At 43.2% G+C, this 19,007-nt stretch overlaps 1 protein-coding gene across 3 annotated transcripts in view; it reads right to left on the bottom strand.

Annotated features, from left to right (window-relative positions):
* ndst3 (N-deacetylase/N-sulfotransferase (heparan glucosaminyl) 3) overlaps positions 1-18,635 on the bottom strand; it is a 47,982-nt gene extending 29,347 nt beyond the window's left edge. For 2 of the 3 annotated variants that reach the window (XM_031751041.2, XM_031751042.2), the window contains exons 1-5: positions 18,248-18,635; positions 15,189-16,490; positions 6,392-6,479; positions 3,888-4,042; positions 2,377-2,562 (exon numbers count right to left, since the gene is read on the bottom strand). In XM_031751041.2, coding sequence (XP_031606901.1) covers positions 2,377-2,562; positions 3,888-4,042; positions 6,392-6,479; positions 15,189-16,187 — 1,428 coding nt within the window. In that variant the 5' untranslated portion in view covers positions 16,188-16,490; positions 18,248-18,635. Of the gene's footprint in view, positions 1-2,376; positions 2,563-3,887; positions 4,043-6,391; positions 6,480-15,188; positions 16,491-16,597; positions 16,690-18,247 lie in introns of all 3 variants that reach the window. The other variant, XM_039613906.1, reaches the window with a different exon arrangement.
* Positions 18,636-19,007: the final 372 nt, after the last annotated feature.

Here is a 19,007-nt window from a genome sequence, read left to right on the forward strand (position 1 = left end):
CGCTTTTTTTCCCTCATGTTTTGCTTTTCTCTTTATTGAACTCATTGATTCATAAGTTTTCATAAATCCTTACTATTGATCACGCACAATAACTTATTATAGCCTGTCAAAAAGTGAGCGTGCCATTGTAATGAGAGGAAGTAGGATTACGTCGATGTCTTTCATGATGCTGTCACGAGAAAATAAAAGTAGACTTCAGGGACTGATTAGAAAATTGACATAGCTGTCTGTTCAAATTGTTTGTTCGAGACCCTTATATGACAGAACAACACGGACCGGTAATTTTGATGTCAGATGTGATTGGTTCTTTTGTCAATAGGGGAACTGTTGTGCACACTGACAAAGAGCCTGACTGACAAGTGAATGAAGAAAAGAGGGGGAGGCAGAGGGAGGGATGAAGGCAATTTGCTTAGGTGAAATGGGTGACAAAAGTTTTATTCTATTGTCGTCTCAAATGGCGACTGATGAATAATTTATTGGAGCATAGAAGTGCTAAAAATGCTCTCATTACCAAAGCTTTTTAGTCTGCGGTACATCCTGCACATATAGAAAATAAACCCAAAGAAAAGCCCAGCCCGTCGACTGCACTGGGAAGCCAATAAATGTTAAATTAACGTGAAGCTGAGCATGCGGTGAGACAAGGTCAAAGAATTCATATCACATACACCTCTCCGTACACAGAGAGGTTACACACCATGCACAGCATCATTGATTTTTTGTTTAGGGGGCCGCAAGAAACAATCATCACGCAATTTACTATTCAGCAAAGACTTATTTACACACAGACGGGAGTCATGCGGGTTTTTTCAGAGCAGGATAAAAGAACAGAGCCACAAAGCAAAACATTCAAACAGATTTAAGCTTTTTTTAATTTAGCTGCTCCACAAATTTAGAATCTGTTGTTTTAATTCCAGTCAGAGATCCGCTAATATTTCTTTTTTTTTCACCTACAGGGAAGGAAGCTCGTTAATGTGCCTCCAGTGCTAGAGTCAATCTCACAGAATAAGAGTCATCATTTTATCTGGCCAACCTGACTCACCAGCTTTCATCAGAAAATGCTAGAGGTGGGTGGATCAGTCCAAATATTGATAGTGCCGATATCAATACTGGTACTAGTATTGGTACTAGATACTTTGTTTCTATCCTCTAACTGAATTGTGTTAAATTAATTACTTTTGAAAGATGAAAACTATACCTCTAATGTGCACTGTGAAAAATATCTGAAACTTTTTGTGTTGACTGTCACGTCTGTTTTATTTATAGCCTATTGCACGAACCCAATGCCTTTAGAGACAGGCACATTTACATTTCAGGTCTCCAAAAATTGGAGATTATGTATGTATGTAATTTCTGGAGCAGGACCACGCCTCCAAACACGCTCCTTCTGGTTGTCATCTATATATGTTCCCCCAGTTTTGCAAGCTGTTCATTCTTGTTTACGTGCCCCACCCTCCCTCCCTCCTTGTTCTCAAGTCTTTAACTTCTTCACTCCTATTTAGCACATGGGGATCTGCCAGGCCCGGGAGCCATTGCCAGTCACCTTCGAGGTCTTCCCCAAACCACAGCTCAATTCATGTCCAAGCATTCACCTTTACCTACTAAAACACTGTCAAACCTAAAATGAGGACGTGGGCCCAGCAGTTTAAAAAATACATGAAAAACTGAAAGATGTGTTTGATTTGTTTTGTTGTTGAAAGTAAAAATCACAGTAAGTTAGTGGTCATTAAAATATGTTCAGAATTTGCAAATTGATGATGATTCATCTCAAAAATTATGACACACTTCTCTCCTCTGTATAACTTGCCTTTATAAGTTAAAAGTATCGTTATTGGCCATCCTGGCCCTGTGTTTACTTGGTATCGGATCAATAGCAAAATCTGCAGCGTCACACAGCACTAGAAAATGCACATCTATGCATTGTCTGCCAGGCCAAAGTGTTTTATTAAAAACATGTCTGCACACAGCACCAGCTCTGACTTCTATCAAAGAGGAACCCGCCATAACACAGTGCTGTGCAACAACAAGCTTAATGACTACTACTTCTAGCCTGAGAGAAGATGAAAATAACAAGAAAAAAAAAAGAAACAGCAGGGAAAATAGAAAATAATGAAATAATCAGAAATATGTTTTCAGGAAAAAAAACATGTTTTGAAATGAGATATTTGACAGCCTGTTTTTTTGGGGTTTGGCATTTAGCTGCACACAAAAATGAGGCATGTTCAGCTATAAATATCCAACAGGTAGATGCGAAGAGCCTAATTGGTTTTCATGCATTTGCAGCAATATGTCAATTAATCAATGTGTATTTATCCACACGAGCAAGGAGGGATGCATTTGCATGTATGTGCTGGATGTGAAGCTGCGTCATCTCCTCACCATTATGCTGTTGTGGATGAAGCCCTTACGGTAGCGGGCAGGTTTGAGGTGGGGGTACTCTTCAGTGCTGGTGACCCGAATGTTCCACACACGTTTCCAAGCCTCATACAGCTGCAGGTGGACTGGGTAGACACCCGAGTGGTGAGGGGCCACAGCGTAGCCCATATCCACTGGGATGTTGTGGTTCTGCAGAGGGGAGACGTGCAAAGACACGGAAAATGAGGGTTATACACATAAACACAGAAATAATGGCACGTTTGCAGCTCCCAAACAAAGGACTTTGTAGCACATAAACAGCCTGACCTTGCAGACGAAGCACGTGCCTTGTACCGTGTTTGTTATGATGCTGGCCTTCGGGTTGGAAATTAAAAAAAATATATAGTTTGTACGAGCATGTGTATGTGTGTGTGTGAGGGTGGATGGTTGCCGGGTGCATCCCGAAGACTGATGGTGTTGTCCTTTGCTCTGACACACACCTACACACACTGTCAAAGCTAAGCATCGGCGGCCAAAGGGGATGAAGGAGTGAAGCGTGCACGTGTGTGTGTGTACAGCAGAGGCTAGTGATCAGACTTTATGTTCACGCTCACCTTCAACAGCATGAACCAACCCCTCCTCGTTGTCTCGCGTGTGTGACACCGAATTCCAGCACGGTCATACAAATCATCTTTTGCTCGCTCACGCAAACACAAACACATACACACAGGTACTAACAAAGCAGACAAAATAAAGCAGTGCAGAGCAACAAAAAGCACTCAACCTTGAGGGCTTCAGATTAACCAGGAGACATTAAATAGGACTCAGGTGTCTTTTAAAATAAGTGCATCATTCCCAGCAGGGATATTACATTTTATTTGTCTGTCGGAAGCAAAATTGTTCCTTCGCTGCTGCGCCCCAACCAAGTCTCAGTCTGTTAAAACATGCCCATATGCAACTAATTTGTTTAGCAGGAAGTGTAATCTCCCCAAACATTTGTAAATATATCATCAAACAAAAAATAGCACAGTTTACATTGAATATATTATCATGTTTGATGTCAAATCACAATATGAAAAAGGCACCAAAACCTCAAATACAGTCGAGGGATCAATTTTAATGACTCCAATTCACTAAATCCAGACACACCTCTATTATTGCATGACTTTAAGCATGAATGCAATTCAAACTGGTGACTTATAAAAATGTAATTCCCTGCAAAGTTGGCATAAAAAGGGAAATTATCTATAGGGACCAAAAATGGCTGTAAAAATGTTTACATGTGCTCTAAAGCTGAGCAATTTATCACGGGAATAATCTTTGGGGCTGACTCGCTTTTGAAGCCATCCTCATGTGGCCACTCAGGGAACTGCAGTTTTTCAATGGCTTCATTTTCAGCCCCACACGTCGCCATAGATGCCCTTGAAAAAAGTGCAGTCTTGGGAAACTCGCATGATCAAGGACCCGCAAGACGAAAACCACACTGACAGAGACGGTGAAAGAAATATGTGTGCATGCTTGCCCATCCATCTCACCAGAGCAAACTCTTTGTTGAGGACCATCTGCTCCAGCAGTGAGGACTCATTGTGGAAGAGGTGAGGCTGCATGTGGCTCCACATGTGGGGGAACCACCAGAACTCATCTACATACTTCAGTAGCAGATCGTCTCCCTCGTCCTCCTCCGCTGTGCCTACGTGCACAAAAACGCACAAACAGAACAGGGCAAAAGGAGAAATAAAGCATTAAGCACCTTACAACAACAAGCAGATTCAGATTACGTCCACATGACTGCTAGCTTCCTGCTGGTGTAGGGTTAGATAAGAATCACTATGCAACCCAGTTGTCTTAAGGTTGTGTTGCTAAATACGGTGGTCCGATACCATGGTGATGAAAAGTGATGCCATAGCAATAACAGATGCGATGGAGATGTGTTCTATTCTGCATCAGATTTCTTCTAATTATAATCATGTTCAGCCTCACCTCGATTTTTCTTTTCCAGTGAATCCCACACCTTCATTCTCTTACTGCAGATTTAGACAATTTAAGTAGAAAATCAATAAGCACCGTCCTTGGAGCCAGAAGGCAGCGGAGGATCCAATGCAGTATGTCATAACCTCATAAATGTGTTAAATGTGTTACTGTGCAACTTTAAATTTAAAGCTATTATATAACATATATTGGTTTTAGTGATGATGTGATAACATATGCACACTATAATTATAATTAGAACCATGTGGGTCACGTTATTCCAGCTAACACGCCTGTAAAAAAAATAGTCTGTATGAAAAAGATGGATGTAGCTACCCTGTTCTGGGTAGCTACATCCATGGTTAGTCCCATCCTAAAGCCTGTTACCATCCTGGTGCTTTGCAAACAGGTGTGACCTGTCATGCGTGGATCAAACTAAGAAACTGAGGTGTATTCGTCACACGCCAGCTACTTGAAAATTATATGGTAGCTGTTCCCAAATGCATATTCTGATTGATGGTCTCTAACTATGGCCATAATTTCGAAAATTACAGTTTTTCTAAATCGCTTTGGTGCAACTCTCACACCAGAAACGTCATTCTCACTGTTCTTAACGCAGTTCCCAAATCAGTAATGCATTTCCCCACCGACATTAGGCTTTCTCATTATTTTTGTGCACACTGCTGTTATTTTACACGTGCTTCACTGCTATTCGTTTTTCAACGCTAAAAATATTTGTTAGTGTGTTGACGCATTTGAATGTCACAGCTTGTTAAAACAGTGTGTACTTTTGTGTGTCAGTACCCTTCATCTCTCACTTTCCTGAATACTGTCCAGTATTGCATTAGTGTTCTCAATCAAATTACTTCAAACTTATTTCAGATATTTTTGAAAGAGCAAGGCCAGCAACACACTGTCAGCGCTCGCAAAAATAAACACGTTCTCAATAGTCACAGCTACATGCCATGTCACTGCCAATTAGACACAATGATATACTATACATATACACCCACTGGTCACTTTATTAGTTACACCTTGCTAGTACTGTGTTGGACCCTCTATTGCCTTAAGAATTGTTTGTGGCATAGATTCAGGAAAGCGCTGGAAATATTCCTCAGAGATTTTTCTTCGTGCTGACACGACAGCAACTGCGTCCTGCTGTCAGCTGCTCATTCAAATTTCCCCCGCCACGACATCCCAAAGGTGTTCTGCTGCACTGAGATCCACATTCAGTTGTCTTTCTTCCATATTCTGATGCTCAGTTTGGAACTTCAGCATGCTGTCTTGACCATGTCTACATGGCTAAATGCTGTGAGTTACTGACATATGATTGGCTGATTAGATATTTGCATTAGCGAGTAGTTGAACAGGCGGTACCTAATAAAGTAATTGCTAAATGTAAGTAGTGTGATTTTAGTGGACTACACAGTACTTGGTGGTATGTTCTGAGATTGTTTTCTGTGTTCTGATGCATATAGTTACACATGCATCATTTTGCATTCATTTGAAGTTTCAAATAAATCAAATAAATCCTTCACATTTCTTCTATGTGACTGAACACATTATGCCTACATTTTTGCAGTATTCTTTATAAAGTCACTAAGGCTTATCATAAAAACACCAAACTATTTAGTGTCCAAGTCCTAAAATGGTGATGAAAGGGTTTGTATTCGTTGGTTCACAGCAGCTGCTACCTGTACCAAAACAGTGTAGTTTATACTTCTCTGCAATAAGTTCCCTTTCTTAGTGTCACCTTAGTGGAATATTAATTAAACTATAAAGATGTATTTGTGTCATGTTGATTCATGTATGGAAAAACTCCCTTTCAACAGGAGAAAACCTCCAGCGGAAACAGGCTCAGGGAGGGGCGGCCATCTGCTGCGACCGGTTGGGTGGGGGGAGGAATAGTTGGTGTGGAGCATCCACAATTTCATTGTACATGTATAATGACAATTAAGGCTATCCTATTCTATTTTATTTGATTCTCTTAAATATGTATACATCATTTTTTGTATTCATCATATTTAAAGTATTTTGCACAGTTTAGATAGAAAAACATAAGAAAACACACCTGTGTGGTAGAACTTCCCAGAGAAGCCCAGATTAAAGGTAAAGTTGGAGATCTGAGAACGAAGCTGCTTCTGAGTATCAAGGAGAGCCTGTAAACACAGATAGACAGTCAGACAGATAGATAGATTCAAAATAAACGCAATATGCTAAGTTTATTTCTCCCCAGCTTGAGTCTACACATACAAATTGGTTTTAGATCTTGTGTTTCTTTGATGTATATTTAAGCGAGCACTTGTTCCTTCGACAGCTGCCAGGATGGCCGTGTGCTCGCGTGAGTGCTTAAACTATGGCTGCTCAATGGAAGCAGTCACCAATGTGCTCTTGCACTGTGTCTCATTATTAAAGTCTCGTCTTTTGTTTTCTATGCGCACAAGTCTTCCATTCCCGTACTTAAAGTTTCTGCAATCTCTAGTTTCAATGCTCGAATCGGGATTTTCCTCACTTATTTAATGACTTCATTAGTTTACTGGCCTTTAAACAAAGACTCTGTAATGAGTGTTAACTAAAGAGAGTCGCACACTCCGCACACACACACACACCGACAGTAATGCAAGTTAATGAAGGTCAGTGCATTAGTAGCCTCTGGAGGGTGGACTAATACCCCCACCCCACTACACACACACACACACACACACACACACACACACACACACAGTCTCCTCCCTTCTGATCACTGTTTCCATCCATCCCTAACATTACCAAGTGAAACCCTGAATATCCCTGCTGCCTCTCTCTGTCTCCCTTTCTCCTTCTATTTTTCCATCTTCCCACTTGTGAGAACCTGCAGCTGCCTCTCTGCCCCCCTTCCCCATTTGTCTTCCACCCCTCCCACCCTTCTCTCAACCTCCATCTCTCCCTCGCTTGCTCCGTGAAAATGTCACATTCTCAGGAGACAGGGCTGCTCTAATTTGAAAGGAAGGCTAAAGCACCATGGAGGAAAGAGCGCTCACTCTCCCTTTCTATAGCCCTCTACCCCTGCTCCCTCTCCCGCGCTCTCACACTCTTCTTGCTATCGTTGCACTTCCTCGCCGTTTGCGCCCGCAAATATTTTGTTTATACATAAAACTCCTGTAATTCTCTTTATATCTCAGTCTGCTGGGTCTTTCTGTTGGGCTATAAGCTCCACATCTCCACTACCAATCTTTGTCATGCCGCTTTTAATCGATCCCCAGGAACCCTCGGTGATTTACGAGACCTGACCACAGCTGAACTGAGAGCAAGGAATTGGTTCCAGGCAGTCTTCCCCACTCACGCTCTCCGTTTTCCCCTCTCTTCTTTCCTCCCGAGTGTGTCTCTCAAACCAACAAATACACAGACACATGCGTGGAGTGTCTTCATTAACTCTAATCTAATGGTGCTGAAGATGGCTGCATGCTGACAGATGTGCACAATTCCCTAATCTGATCCCCTGTCTACTCTGCTATGACATCCTCTATATCTTACGCACACATGCACACGCGAGCCAACGTGTGGATAGAAAGACTTAAGAATTAAATTAAGTTTGTAGCTGAGTGCTTTGCATGGTAACTCAATCTACACTGCCTGATGCACTTGGTCAAAATGTATTATTAACGCGTGTGTAGATAACTGTGAGAGTCGGCGTAGGTGTGTGTCCAAGTGTGCGGTATATTAGTTTGAACGTCTCATTTGTATTCTGTTACCAAACATCCACAGAGGAAACAGAAGAGTCACAAAGAAAATGTTTGCTGCTTTTAGCATGTTTGGCTATGAAAGTCAGTATCATGGCATCTCTGTTTCATCGTATGGATTTTTGGGACTTTATCCCTCTGCTCTGGAGGCCTGAAGGGGTCACGTCTGGTAAGAGGTGGAGACTGAAGCGTGATGACCCGACTGCCTTCCATTCCTCGTCTTGTGTTTTACCTCTGTAGAAACCTCAAGGACAGTTTTGTGTGCAGATACTTTAGGATCTCATGGTTTTTTCTTATCTAGAGGGAAGTAAAAGTAGAACCTATCTTCTCCTTTGCTTTTGAAACCCATTTACATGCAGGTCCTCTGAAAGATTAGACCCACATAAGGGTAAACCTGTGTCTCACTAAATATTTTCCTCCCATTTCTGACTCGTCACATACTTTTATTGTGTCGCAGCATAATTGTGAGCAGAATATGTTTTTAAACTCTTTTTTCTTGTTGATGTTCCATTTTTTGAGGGATTCTAATTTGAGTGCTCCTGAAAAGGATTATTCTGACATGCAGCGCTGTGAAAGGGACAATGTGATGTTGACAAATTGTTGCATCAAAGACGCTGCTATTCAGGAGCCAACTCTCACATTGTAAACATCAGAGAAGCAACTGACAGGGAGGTGTTTGTATTTTTTTCAAAACACTCGGCAATTACAAAAAAACCTTTACCGGCAACAAATTGCTAACTGAGATAGGGTTCTCAACCGTGCGTCAGTTCTCGAGTGGCTTTCCAAATCCATTCAAAAGCTACATTTTGGTGGGAAATTAATAAAGAAAGCTGAAAAGAAACAAAGAAGACAGAGTGTTTTGTTAATGCCTCGGTGATAGCAAAACAAAACAAAGCAAAGACTAATCGGAAAAAAACCAAACAAAAAAAGAACCCACTGCGCTCGGTGAATGATTGCTGTTTACTGCCTTCAAATTAGACCCAGCTTCTCAGAGTTTATGGAACCACTAAAGAATGTGCAGGTATGAGCAGGGAGAAGCGTGGGTACATGGTGAGCAATAAATAAAATAATAATAATAAAGGGAGTTCACTTCTTGAATTCAAACTAATTCTGTCTCTCTGAGGGACAGAGACGTCTCCTCGTGCTGGTTTTCTTAGGGGAGCTGAAAAAAACAGAGCCCGAGTGTCTGCTGGATCCTGAGAATAGTTTTGAAACTGGCCAAAAGTGATTCTTTCTGGTAGGCAAAGTGAGAGTTGGGAGGCAGGACCATGCAGGGCGCGAGAGATCCTTCCAATCCGAGCGATGAAGGTAAACGCACACACTGGGATTAGCGGTCGAGCAATAGCCCTAATTTCTGTGCCCAATCCCACTGCTTCCTAACACTGCTAGTGTCAGAAGCGATGCCAGTTGTTTCTGTGTATGTGCGAGTGGCAGTGTGCGTCGGTGCGTGTACTTTCATGTGTGTGTGCAGGAAGAGTTGCCAGCTAGATGTTGGGGTTCAAACAGATGGGAGACAGGCATCTGGACAGCTGGCACTCACTGCCTTTCAAAAACCCTTTACAGCAACCACCTCTTCACCATATCCCCATTCTGTCATTCTTGCATTTGCACTGCTTCTTTTTCCCCCCATTCCTTTTCCTTTCCACAGCTCTAAGGCTCACTGGGATATCTAAAATAATAAGAGCAATTATAAAATAACTTATTTTAAGTAGAATTTTTTTTTTACGCGCAAGTAAATTCGAAGGCGAGAGAAACAACAAACAAGAGAGGAACACTTATCGAGTTTTAATTTCTTTGCGAAAACAAAGCAGGTCAAAGTTCTCGATTCATCTACATGAGTGCTTTGTGCCTACACTGTATGTGCGTGTAATGTTAACACTAGACCAGCAGATTTAACTGGGTCAGGCATCTCTATTTGATGAGCAGAAAGAAAACCGCACTAGTTAATGCCAGCCTTCCCTTCGCTCACTCTTCCCGTCCCTATTCCACTTCCACGCTCACTTGTCAGATTCAAGTCAGTGTAGCCTATTATATTGAAGCATTTTTACTAAATCATCTATTCACTTGCATTTACGTTTCCAAGGTACTTGTGATTGCTTTGGCATCGCCATACTCACGCTAAATTCTACTTGGCAGCCCCTCAAGGAGTTTGAGTTTCAGTGATTGCAGTGACTGCAAAACCTGCCTCATTTTGTGGGAGAAAATACATGGCCCACGGCCACATTCTTAGAGTTTAATTGGAGTAAAACTAGAGCACTGACAACAACTGTTAATTAAACAAAATGAGCTATAAAGATATATATACATATATATGTTTTTTTTAAATAGGTAAATGCTTTCTTTGCAGTACTCTTTACAACACTGGTGACTGTCTTAAAAAAATAATTAAATAAAGACAATTTAATCTTGCAATTTCATTTCCCTAATAGCATATCTGTAAAAGTTCTCTGCAGGGCTGGCTGTGATCATTTCTCTCGCCCTGATCGGGGGGATGAGTGAGAGCAGATGTCAGGATGCATCATGCTGGAAGCATTATCCCGCTCTCCTCTGGCATCCTCTATATAATTTCTTTTTCTTCTTTCCCACCTGCAACGTTGTCATTTACCTAAAGGGTGCGTGCTTTAAATGATTGTAGCACAGACAAAAACAAAGAGCTTTGTGTGCCTGTTGTAACAAAAGACCCTAATCAATCGTCTTTCTCGAATTTCCTTGGCTCTGCACTGATTTTTTTTTTTTGTTGTTTAATCTTTCATCCACTGTTTATGTCTTTTTTAATTCATTAGTTACGTAACAGCATTTGGCAAACTGGTAAACGGATATGGAAAGAGCTTAGTTTGATTGACTTAAGTTGCAAATGTGCATCATACTTAATTGGGTCTAAAGATTAACTCGAAATAGGATTGCACAATAAATTAGAGACAACTAAGCCAAAAACCTTCACTGAAATCTGTATATTGCTCATTTTGTGTAATGCCATTTTTGTTTTCAATTTAAGGTTAAATCAAAGCGATTATAAGGATATTTTAAAATAAAAGACTTTAGCTCACACATTTATTTCAAACCTGCGTGCCACGCATTGTTTTCGGCCCTGTGTCAGGGAACGCTGCAAAAACCGGGCCTTCTATTCAATCTTACAGACAAAATGGTACTTTACGGTTTATTAGGCCACATGAAAGTGGCAACTATTTGACTCGCTAAATTAAAAAAAAAATGAAAATGGCAAAAAAGAATTGCCCAGTTCTGTTTCCGTAAACACAATTTAATCTTATTTACTCAACTATTTGTTTCTTACGAGTGCAAGATGTGGACTGGGGGTACATAAAAAAATGGTAAACTGTGGGCAATTTCCTCAGATATGATGACTGAGATATGATGTCTAGCGCTGGACAATTGAATATATATGCATAGGAATATGGGGGGAGAGGTTATACAACACGGAAAAGTTCTGTGTTGACATGAGGCAACCCTGCAAACCAGGGAGGCTTTTGTTTTCTTCCTGCAAACACAACAATCCAAAAAAATCTTTTTCAGATGACTGCAGCCCCGTGTTCTGAAAGAATGTGCATGTCATGGCTTCTGAATCCACAAGCAAGATGCATGTTTACACGAGTGTCTCGTCTAAACTTGATGATGCCACTACAGAAAACACCTCGGAGAGGAAGAGAACGAGAAGGGAGTCGAGAGAGAGGCTTAGAGAGGAATACAGATAGGCCAGAGATAGTGATCAATGACTCAGGCGAGGAGGAAGGTGTGTGGAGGAGGAGGAGGTGGAAGAGCGGAAAGGTGGAGGTGATAAAGAGAGATCTGAAGATGAGGATCTGACACCTCCCTGAGGACCACTGTGAGGCGGAGGAGAGGAGAAAACCTACACGCATGAATTAAAAAACACAACCACTGGCACAAGTATCATTGATGGGAGCTTTTGACTGGCATCATTCCTCATTTTGAGAAATGTCATCCGTGGGGTGCCTCCCTGTGAATCATTTTAATAGAGGAAATACAGCTGTGTGTGTAAGTGTGTGTGCAGACAGAAAGGGGGGGGTGTAGGTATTGTTTGTCACCAGATGAACTCGTGGGGTGAGACTAATGAAGAGTGCAGAGAGAAGGAGGGTGGCATTTTAATTGGTCTCTCTCTCTCTGTCTCACTCCAGTCTCCTCTCTGAGAGAACATGAGACTGAATGTTGGCTCTGCAGAGGTAAAAAAGGATTTTGAGCACTGCTCCTGCAAACATCTTGTTCCACTAATTGGTCGATAACATTCCGTGTTACATACTTTGCTGCGATGTTGAACATAAGCTGCTTTCAAAGCACCGGGGAGGATTGTATTTGTCCTTCAAAAGTAGTTATTGTGGTATCTTTCTTTTTTTTTTTATATATATATCATATGTCAGATGTCACATGGTTGAATTAAACCATTATGAAATATGAAAAAAATGCTTGGACAGACCTTCGAAGCGCTTGATTATGGGAGATAAAAGCGGCCTTTAATATCATCACGGTCATCAGTCGGTCACTTCTGACCCAAATTGAATCAACAACAATTTACATATTTTACTCCATAAAGCTATCTCCATCAGACCTTGGCAGACAGCTCGCTTTTGTGATTAAAATAATTTCGCCGAATTCCGCTAGTGTTCATCTTTTTCAGCTGTCACCTTCACACAAAGCCAGATGTATATTACGCACAGGGTCATCTAATATGAGTCATCCCTTTCAACAGCTTTTCAGTGACATCCTGCTCGAAGGGACAGGCTTGTTTTTAAGAGCCCATCTGAAATCTAAGCAACAGCTTTTACTACTCAGTCGCTGCACCGTGACAGACGTAGCAGAAAACAGGGGAAATGAATGGGTGGGTCACGTCATTGTGAATGTTAAAGCCCTAACATCACCTAATATCGCCTCCAAAAAAACGGCTTCGACACATAAGAGCAGGTTTGCCTCTGTCAGTCGGGATTGTTCTGGCTCATTCTGCAGATGCTCCGTCGATTTTTGCTGGCTGGCTCAACACCTTTGTGTTTTTTCTTTTTTGTCATTTTTCAACTGGACCACTTTTTGCAGTGTGCATTTTACCCCCGCTGGGGTAGGCCGCTGCTGCTGAATGTCAACACCCAAGGTTTCCCAGCAAAAACGTGGCATTGTGACGACGTGATTAAAGTTATTCGCTTATTTGTCAGTGGTTTTAATGTTGTGGCTGCTGGTGCATGTGGTAAGTTGCCTTACTCATACTGTAATCTGACAACTCCACCCGAGGCTGTCCGTCTCTGAGGGGACAGCTGCTACAAATCATCATATTCCTGCTGCCTTACTTCCTCCCTTCTGATTTCTCATTTCCCTTCAGCATTTTGTTTCTCTGAAAATGCAAAGTTAGCTGCTAGCTCTTCCCTTGGGCGCAGTGCTCCAACTTTCTCTACCTCCCCCCTCCCGCCCTCAAACTATTTTCCTTTTTGATTTTTTCCTTGAGCTTTCCTGTCTGCAATTGCCAGCTATCCTGAAGTCGAGAGAGACGAGTCGAAATATGGAGGTAATGTGTTTCAAATGGCATCCCTCCCTCTTTTTTTTTTTCCAGATCCTATCTCTCTCTATCTATCCATCTCCTCCTCTCCATCGCTTACTCCGTGCGCATCTCCCTGCCCTTCTGTTATGGCACTGGTTCATCCTCATGTATATTTATGCTACAAAGCTGAAGAGTCAGGCAGACTTAAAATGAAAACTCCAACTAGGGAGCATTTGTGTGTTCATTTTGTGAACGCGCATGCGCTCAGCAATGTGTGCGAGAGTGTGCCCGCGTCGGTGCGTGGAGGTACATGTGTGTGACCGTGCGTGAATATGCACTCTTTTATCCTTTTTGGATAGAAGCATCCTTTTTATATTCAAGGGTGGAATTCCTCTCCACTTTGCCACACACTGCATTCCTGCTTTTTCAGCCCTCTCCATTCCTCTCATCTACGGCCCAAATTTCCGCCACGGACAGGTGCCTCATTTTTTTGTCAGTGCCTGACAGGACAGGTGAAAGTGACATTCTAATCTAAAGCAGTGATTCAGGAAGCAACCAACCACAAACACACACATTTCTATATCACGTATATGTATCCTGTGACTGCAGGGTGATGAGCAGACTCTTCTCTTCTTAGCTCATGCACGTAACCACATAGCAGCATAAATCTCACCTTCCTTAGAGTCCTCCCCCGACATGCACACACAAACACCTCCGACAGTCGCACAGACAGACACACTGCCATACATGAAAACCCCCCAAAACACAATTTATTTTGCTTGAACCTCTCGGAGCGAGAACGCACTGGGAGAATGTGACCAATGATTTCAAACAAAATTCCTCCTGCTGGGGAGATTTATCCACCCTCCAGCAAACATGAAATACTTTTTCTCTCATAAATATTACATTCACTCAAGATTTTAAGTCTTTGGAAATATTTTACTTTGCCACGCATACATCACATAGGTGCACGGCTCTTTATCTGCATATATATGTGTGTGTGTGTGTGTGTGTGTGTGTGTGTGTGTGTGTTTGTTCATGCAAGCGTGTGTTTTGAAACAATAGCTGTCCTGAGAGGCAGGCTGCACGGCTGACTCTCCTTTAGTTTTCCTAAGAGGAGGAACGTGGGAAAAGAGGAATAAATGCCATTCATCTTTTGACTGGCTCATTCACTACCTCTCTTTCTCTCTCTCCCCCTCTCTCTCTTACCCCTCCTGTTTCCCCCTTTCACACCACATCTTTGTTCCTTTAAATGGCCTCTTTTGGCTAAATCTCCATTTGAGAATACCCTCTCGTTGTACCCCAACAAATATGCACTTGATACACAAACACACAGGGACCTTACACACATACAAAAGCTCCTCCAAATATCTCCTCAGAGCACTCATGCCCGAGCTAAAAAAAAAGAAAAGAAAATCCTCTAAAATACTCTCCTGGAACAATCTTCTGCTGAGGTGACTTACAGTGCAATCGGCAAAACCTCCTTATCTCCACCGCTGCACTGCCATCAATTACTGTTTTTAGAAGTTGATACCAGAATGAAAAATCTAATCCAACTCAACTGACCCGACATGAATTCCTCCTCCTTATCCCTATCTTTCTCTCTCTAATGCACATTATCCCACAGACACACGCACGCCCCAGCACCATCATACCTTCACATCCTTGGCATTCATGCGTGTCCCTTCTTTCCCCACAAAAATGTCATCTATATCCACCAGTATGTGCCGGTCCAGACCCAAAGTAAGCTTCCTGTCTGTGAGGTAGGAAATGGCATCCACCAGGATGAGTCTGTGGAGCCAGTAGGCCAGTCCCTGGCCAAAAAGCACTCTCCTCACCCCATCGTATAGTCCCATGTCCTGTACCACTGTCGCCTGGAGGCCTTGACTGAACCCAGGCCCTGAATTATCTCCGCTGCCTGCGCCTCCACCCTCCTTAGCCCGTGCGTGCAGCACCGCCTGGTATGTGGAGTGATTAGAGGAGAATGAGGTCCAGTCTTCACCGGGTAAAGGTCCTCGATCTGTCCCGGGTTTGGTAAGGTGGAGAAGAGGTGAACTAGAGACCACACAGCAGTCCCAAAGCGCCTGGTTGGTCCTAAGCACCAGCGGTAGGCCTCGCAGTTTGAGAGTAGATGGGGAGTTTTCCGTGGAGCGATAGAAGCCAATGATGCCCACTCTATACTCAGTACAGTACTGATGCAACAGCTGTCTGTTCCACGTGTCTGCATTTGCATACTTTAACAGATTCTCATAAATGATGAGCGAAAATCGTCCACGGCCCTTTTCTGTAAGTGGCGGAAGGTCGCCCTTTCCTGAAGCAATCTCCATACGGAACTGGAAATGTGCCGACTCCAGTATAGTTACAATGTCTTGGCCAAGCTGGGAGTACTGGGACTCCACCAGCACCAGAACTACTTGGTCAGTGTAGACATGTGTGTGAGGAGGGTTGGGAGGGTAGGGGTACGGGAGCTGACGATAAGGGGACATGGAGAGTGGCTGGGAGCAGGCGGGCTCAGGGGATTGTCCGAGCTGCATGGAAGGGGAGGAGTTCGTAAAGAGAAAATAGGCAGAGAGGAGCAGCGAGACGAGACAGCAGGAGGCCAGTAGGAGTAAGAGCCTTCGTAAATGGCGGCGGAATCGGACGGCCACAGTCATTGCAACCTGTTGAGGGGTCGTGCGCAGGAAGAAGTGACGTCTTTTGTAGTTTGTTGAAGTCTAGCGAGCAAGTCCAGGAGACAGAGCGTTTCCGGAAACCCGAGCGATTGACTAGGCGTGAGACAGGAGCAAACCCACAAAGCCACTCAGGTGTGTGTCATGTCACCATGGCAGTCGGATAAGGGAGCTGTGCCGGATGTCAGGGAACAAAGGTCTTGATTGAAGCAAAGCAGCCGAGGTGCTCGACTCCCAGTCCTCGCAGTGGAATCACGTGCGCAGATGGAGGTGGGCGATGATTAATATCTGCAGGGAAAGGGGACAAGGAGAAAAGAAGAAAGAGTGAATTTGCCGGGCAAGGTTGAATAGTATGCATTAGTTCTCTGCGTGCCTGCTTGCGGGTGTGTGTGTACCTTGGTTGTGCCACCCTGGGGAATGTGAGGGCACAGCTGGTAACTACTGTGCTGATTGAAAACAACTCGCATCCTTAGGGCTTAGCCAACCTCTGGCACACACACACACACAAATAACATCACAGTTAAAAAAGCACAGACACAACACAAAAGTCAATCCCCGCGAATAAACAACAGCTGGTTGTGTGTTAATATGGCTGTGCGGGGAGGTGGATATGGGCTCAACTAATCACTCCTATAAAGTTCCGCTGAGAATACATCTAATTGCGCCAAACTCTGTGCACCTCTGTCCTATTTCTGAGCCTAATCATCTGAAATACCACAAAATTAGAGTCGGAATCCTTTTGCCAGGAGCACTAATCTGGGGGGAGTCCATGACAGTACAGAGGAAATGAAGAGCGGGAGAAAAGCGTAAGAATAAGAGAGACAGAGAAAAAGAGCAGAGAGGGAAAAAAAATGCAATGAATTATAGAAAGAGACAAAAAAGACCAGGATTAGCATCTTAATGTATTTGCCGGGAGCCAGGGAGAGAAAAAGATCCCACAGCATCTCTTACTCTTTCTTCCCCCCCCCCATCATCCAATCCAAGTTCTGTCATTTTGCACCCTTCTTTTTCTTCTCTCCTTCTGTCTCTTTGAATATCAATAGTCTTTCCTCATGTTCTCCACCCTTCTGTGTTCCTCGCCTTTAGTGAACACGAGAAACAAGGTTTCAGAGGAAGGGGGCTTTAAATATAACACCAGAAAATGAAACGGGATGATGTGAAAATGTATTCTTTTTATCTCTACGCCAACATGAAGAAGATAGTTGTATGACTTACTTGAAAAAATGTATGTCATCCTAACTTGAATTGGGAGTAGTAGCTCTGATAAATGTGTTCAAAAGTTACACACGCGTGAAAAATGCGGAGGAGACTCTTAGAAACGGAGCGTAAGAGGCGGATAAAGAAGCGCCTATAACTTAGGGACAGGTGAGTTTCTCAACGGCATGGTTGAGCTGATTGAACCTGTTACTCTATGCATACATGTGCCCCACTGTTGGAACCACAGGAGGGCGCTGGAATTGGATTAACATGGACAGTTGGACGCCTCATGTGGAAGTTTTCGCCCCCTTTTTAATAACTTAAAGCGCCGTTGTCGTTAGTAAGAAAAACAGAATAGGAAACAGCTCGTTTTGCACATTTTGTCAAGTTTAATATGAAACAAAAAGTTTGTGCAGCTTTGAATTTTTCAAAACTGCAGTTTTTAGCTAAAAAAAAAAGAGGAAATTTTGGTGTTTGTCACAAAATAACTGTTGATGGTTTATAACTGGTGATATTTTATCTGCGACCTTTCTTTAAAATCCGAAAGACAAAAAAGAAGCTTTAGATTAACAGTGTAGTTTTTCTAACTATATTATGAAGCCTGAAGAGGGTGGGAGAAAAAACACACAAATTTAGTCTTGCGTCTGTTGGACCCACGGAGACAACAATACCTCTTAAGAAAAAAAAAAAAAAAAAAAAAAAAAAAAAAAAAGAGGCGACACGCACCACAGATTCAGGCAGATCGAATAAAAAAAGGCTAACTCAAACTTAACAGCAGGCAATGAAAGAGTTTTCCAATCCGCTTTCTCAAGCTGGACTTTATGTAAAGAACCGATTCGCCCACTTACCTTTAACCGAGCACGAGGCACCGCCGTGCGTGGAGAGGGGAGCGGTGAGTGTGCGACGCTGCTTCGGATGAGTCCAGAGCTCCGGTGTCGGTGGCGTACCACTCCCGTGTGTTTCGGATGCTGAGGCGTTGTGCCATCTCTCGCTCTCTCTCTCTCCTTCTCTCCCTCTCTCTCTCTCTCTCTCTCCCCTCCACTAGAGCAGTAGGGGCGGCCAGCCGGAATGATCCGCTCTCCTCCCCTCTTTCATCATTCTTCGCTCTCTCTTACTCTGTCTCCACCCGCTGTCTCCTCTCTCGGTACGAGCTATGCTCACTTGTCCCTTTATTAAGGTGAAGATTAGCCGGCAGATATCCGTAGACGCAGGAGGTGCCCGTAAACGACTGGCTGCCGCGCGTAAACGCCGCGGTTTAAAAGCGCCTACACGAGTGGAGGCGAGCTAGGGAGGGAGAGAGAGAGAGAGGGAGGTGGGAGATAGAAGAGGAAGGAGGGGTGGGTTGGGGCTCGGTTTGATTGACACAAACAGCCTTTTTCTCGGGCATCAGCGATCACGGACCCGGTAAAAGCTCAACGGCCCTTTAGTTGGTGTTAGTTGGGTGAGGGATGTCACACACCGATACGCACCGGTGCAAGTTAATGGCGCGCTTTTACCGACTCTCTCTCGCTCTCCTCGGACAAGTTATAGTACTCAAGGTTGAAAGAATAAGAAGAAAGGAGTAACGCTTTAGACTGCAGCCAGGTTCGCGTCACAAAGAATATGACC

This window comes from Oreochromis aureus, linkage group 6, assembly GCF_013358895.1.
Source record: "Oreochromis aureus strain Israel breed Guangdong linkage group 6, ZZ_aureus, whole genome shotgun sequence".
NCBI lineage: Eukaryota > Metazoa > Chordata > Actinopteri > Cichliformes > Cichlidae > Oreochromis > Oreochromis aureus.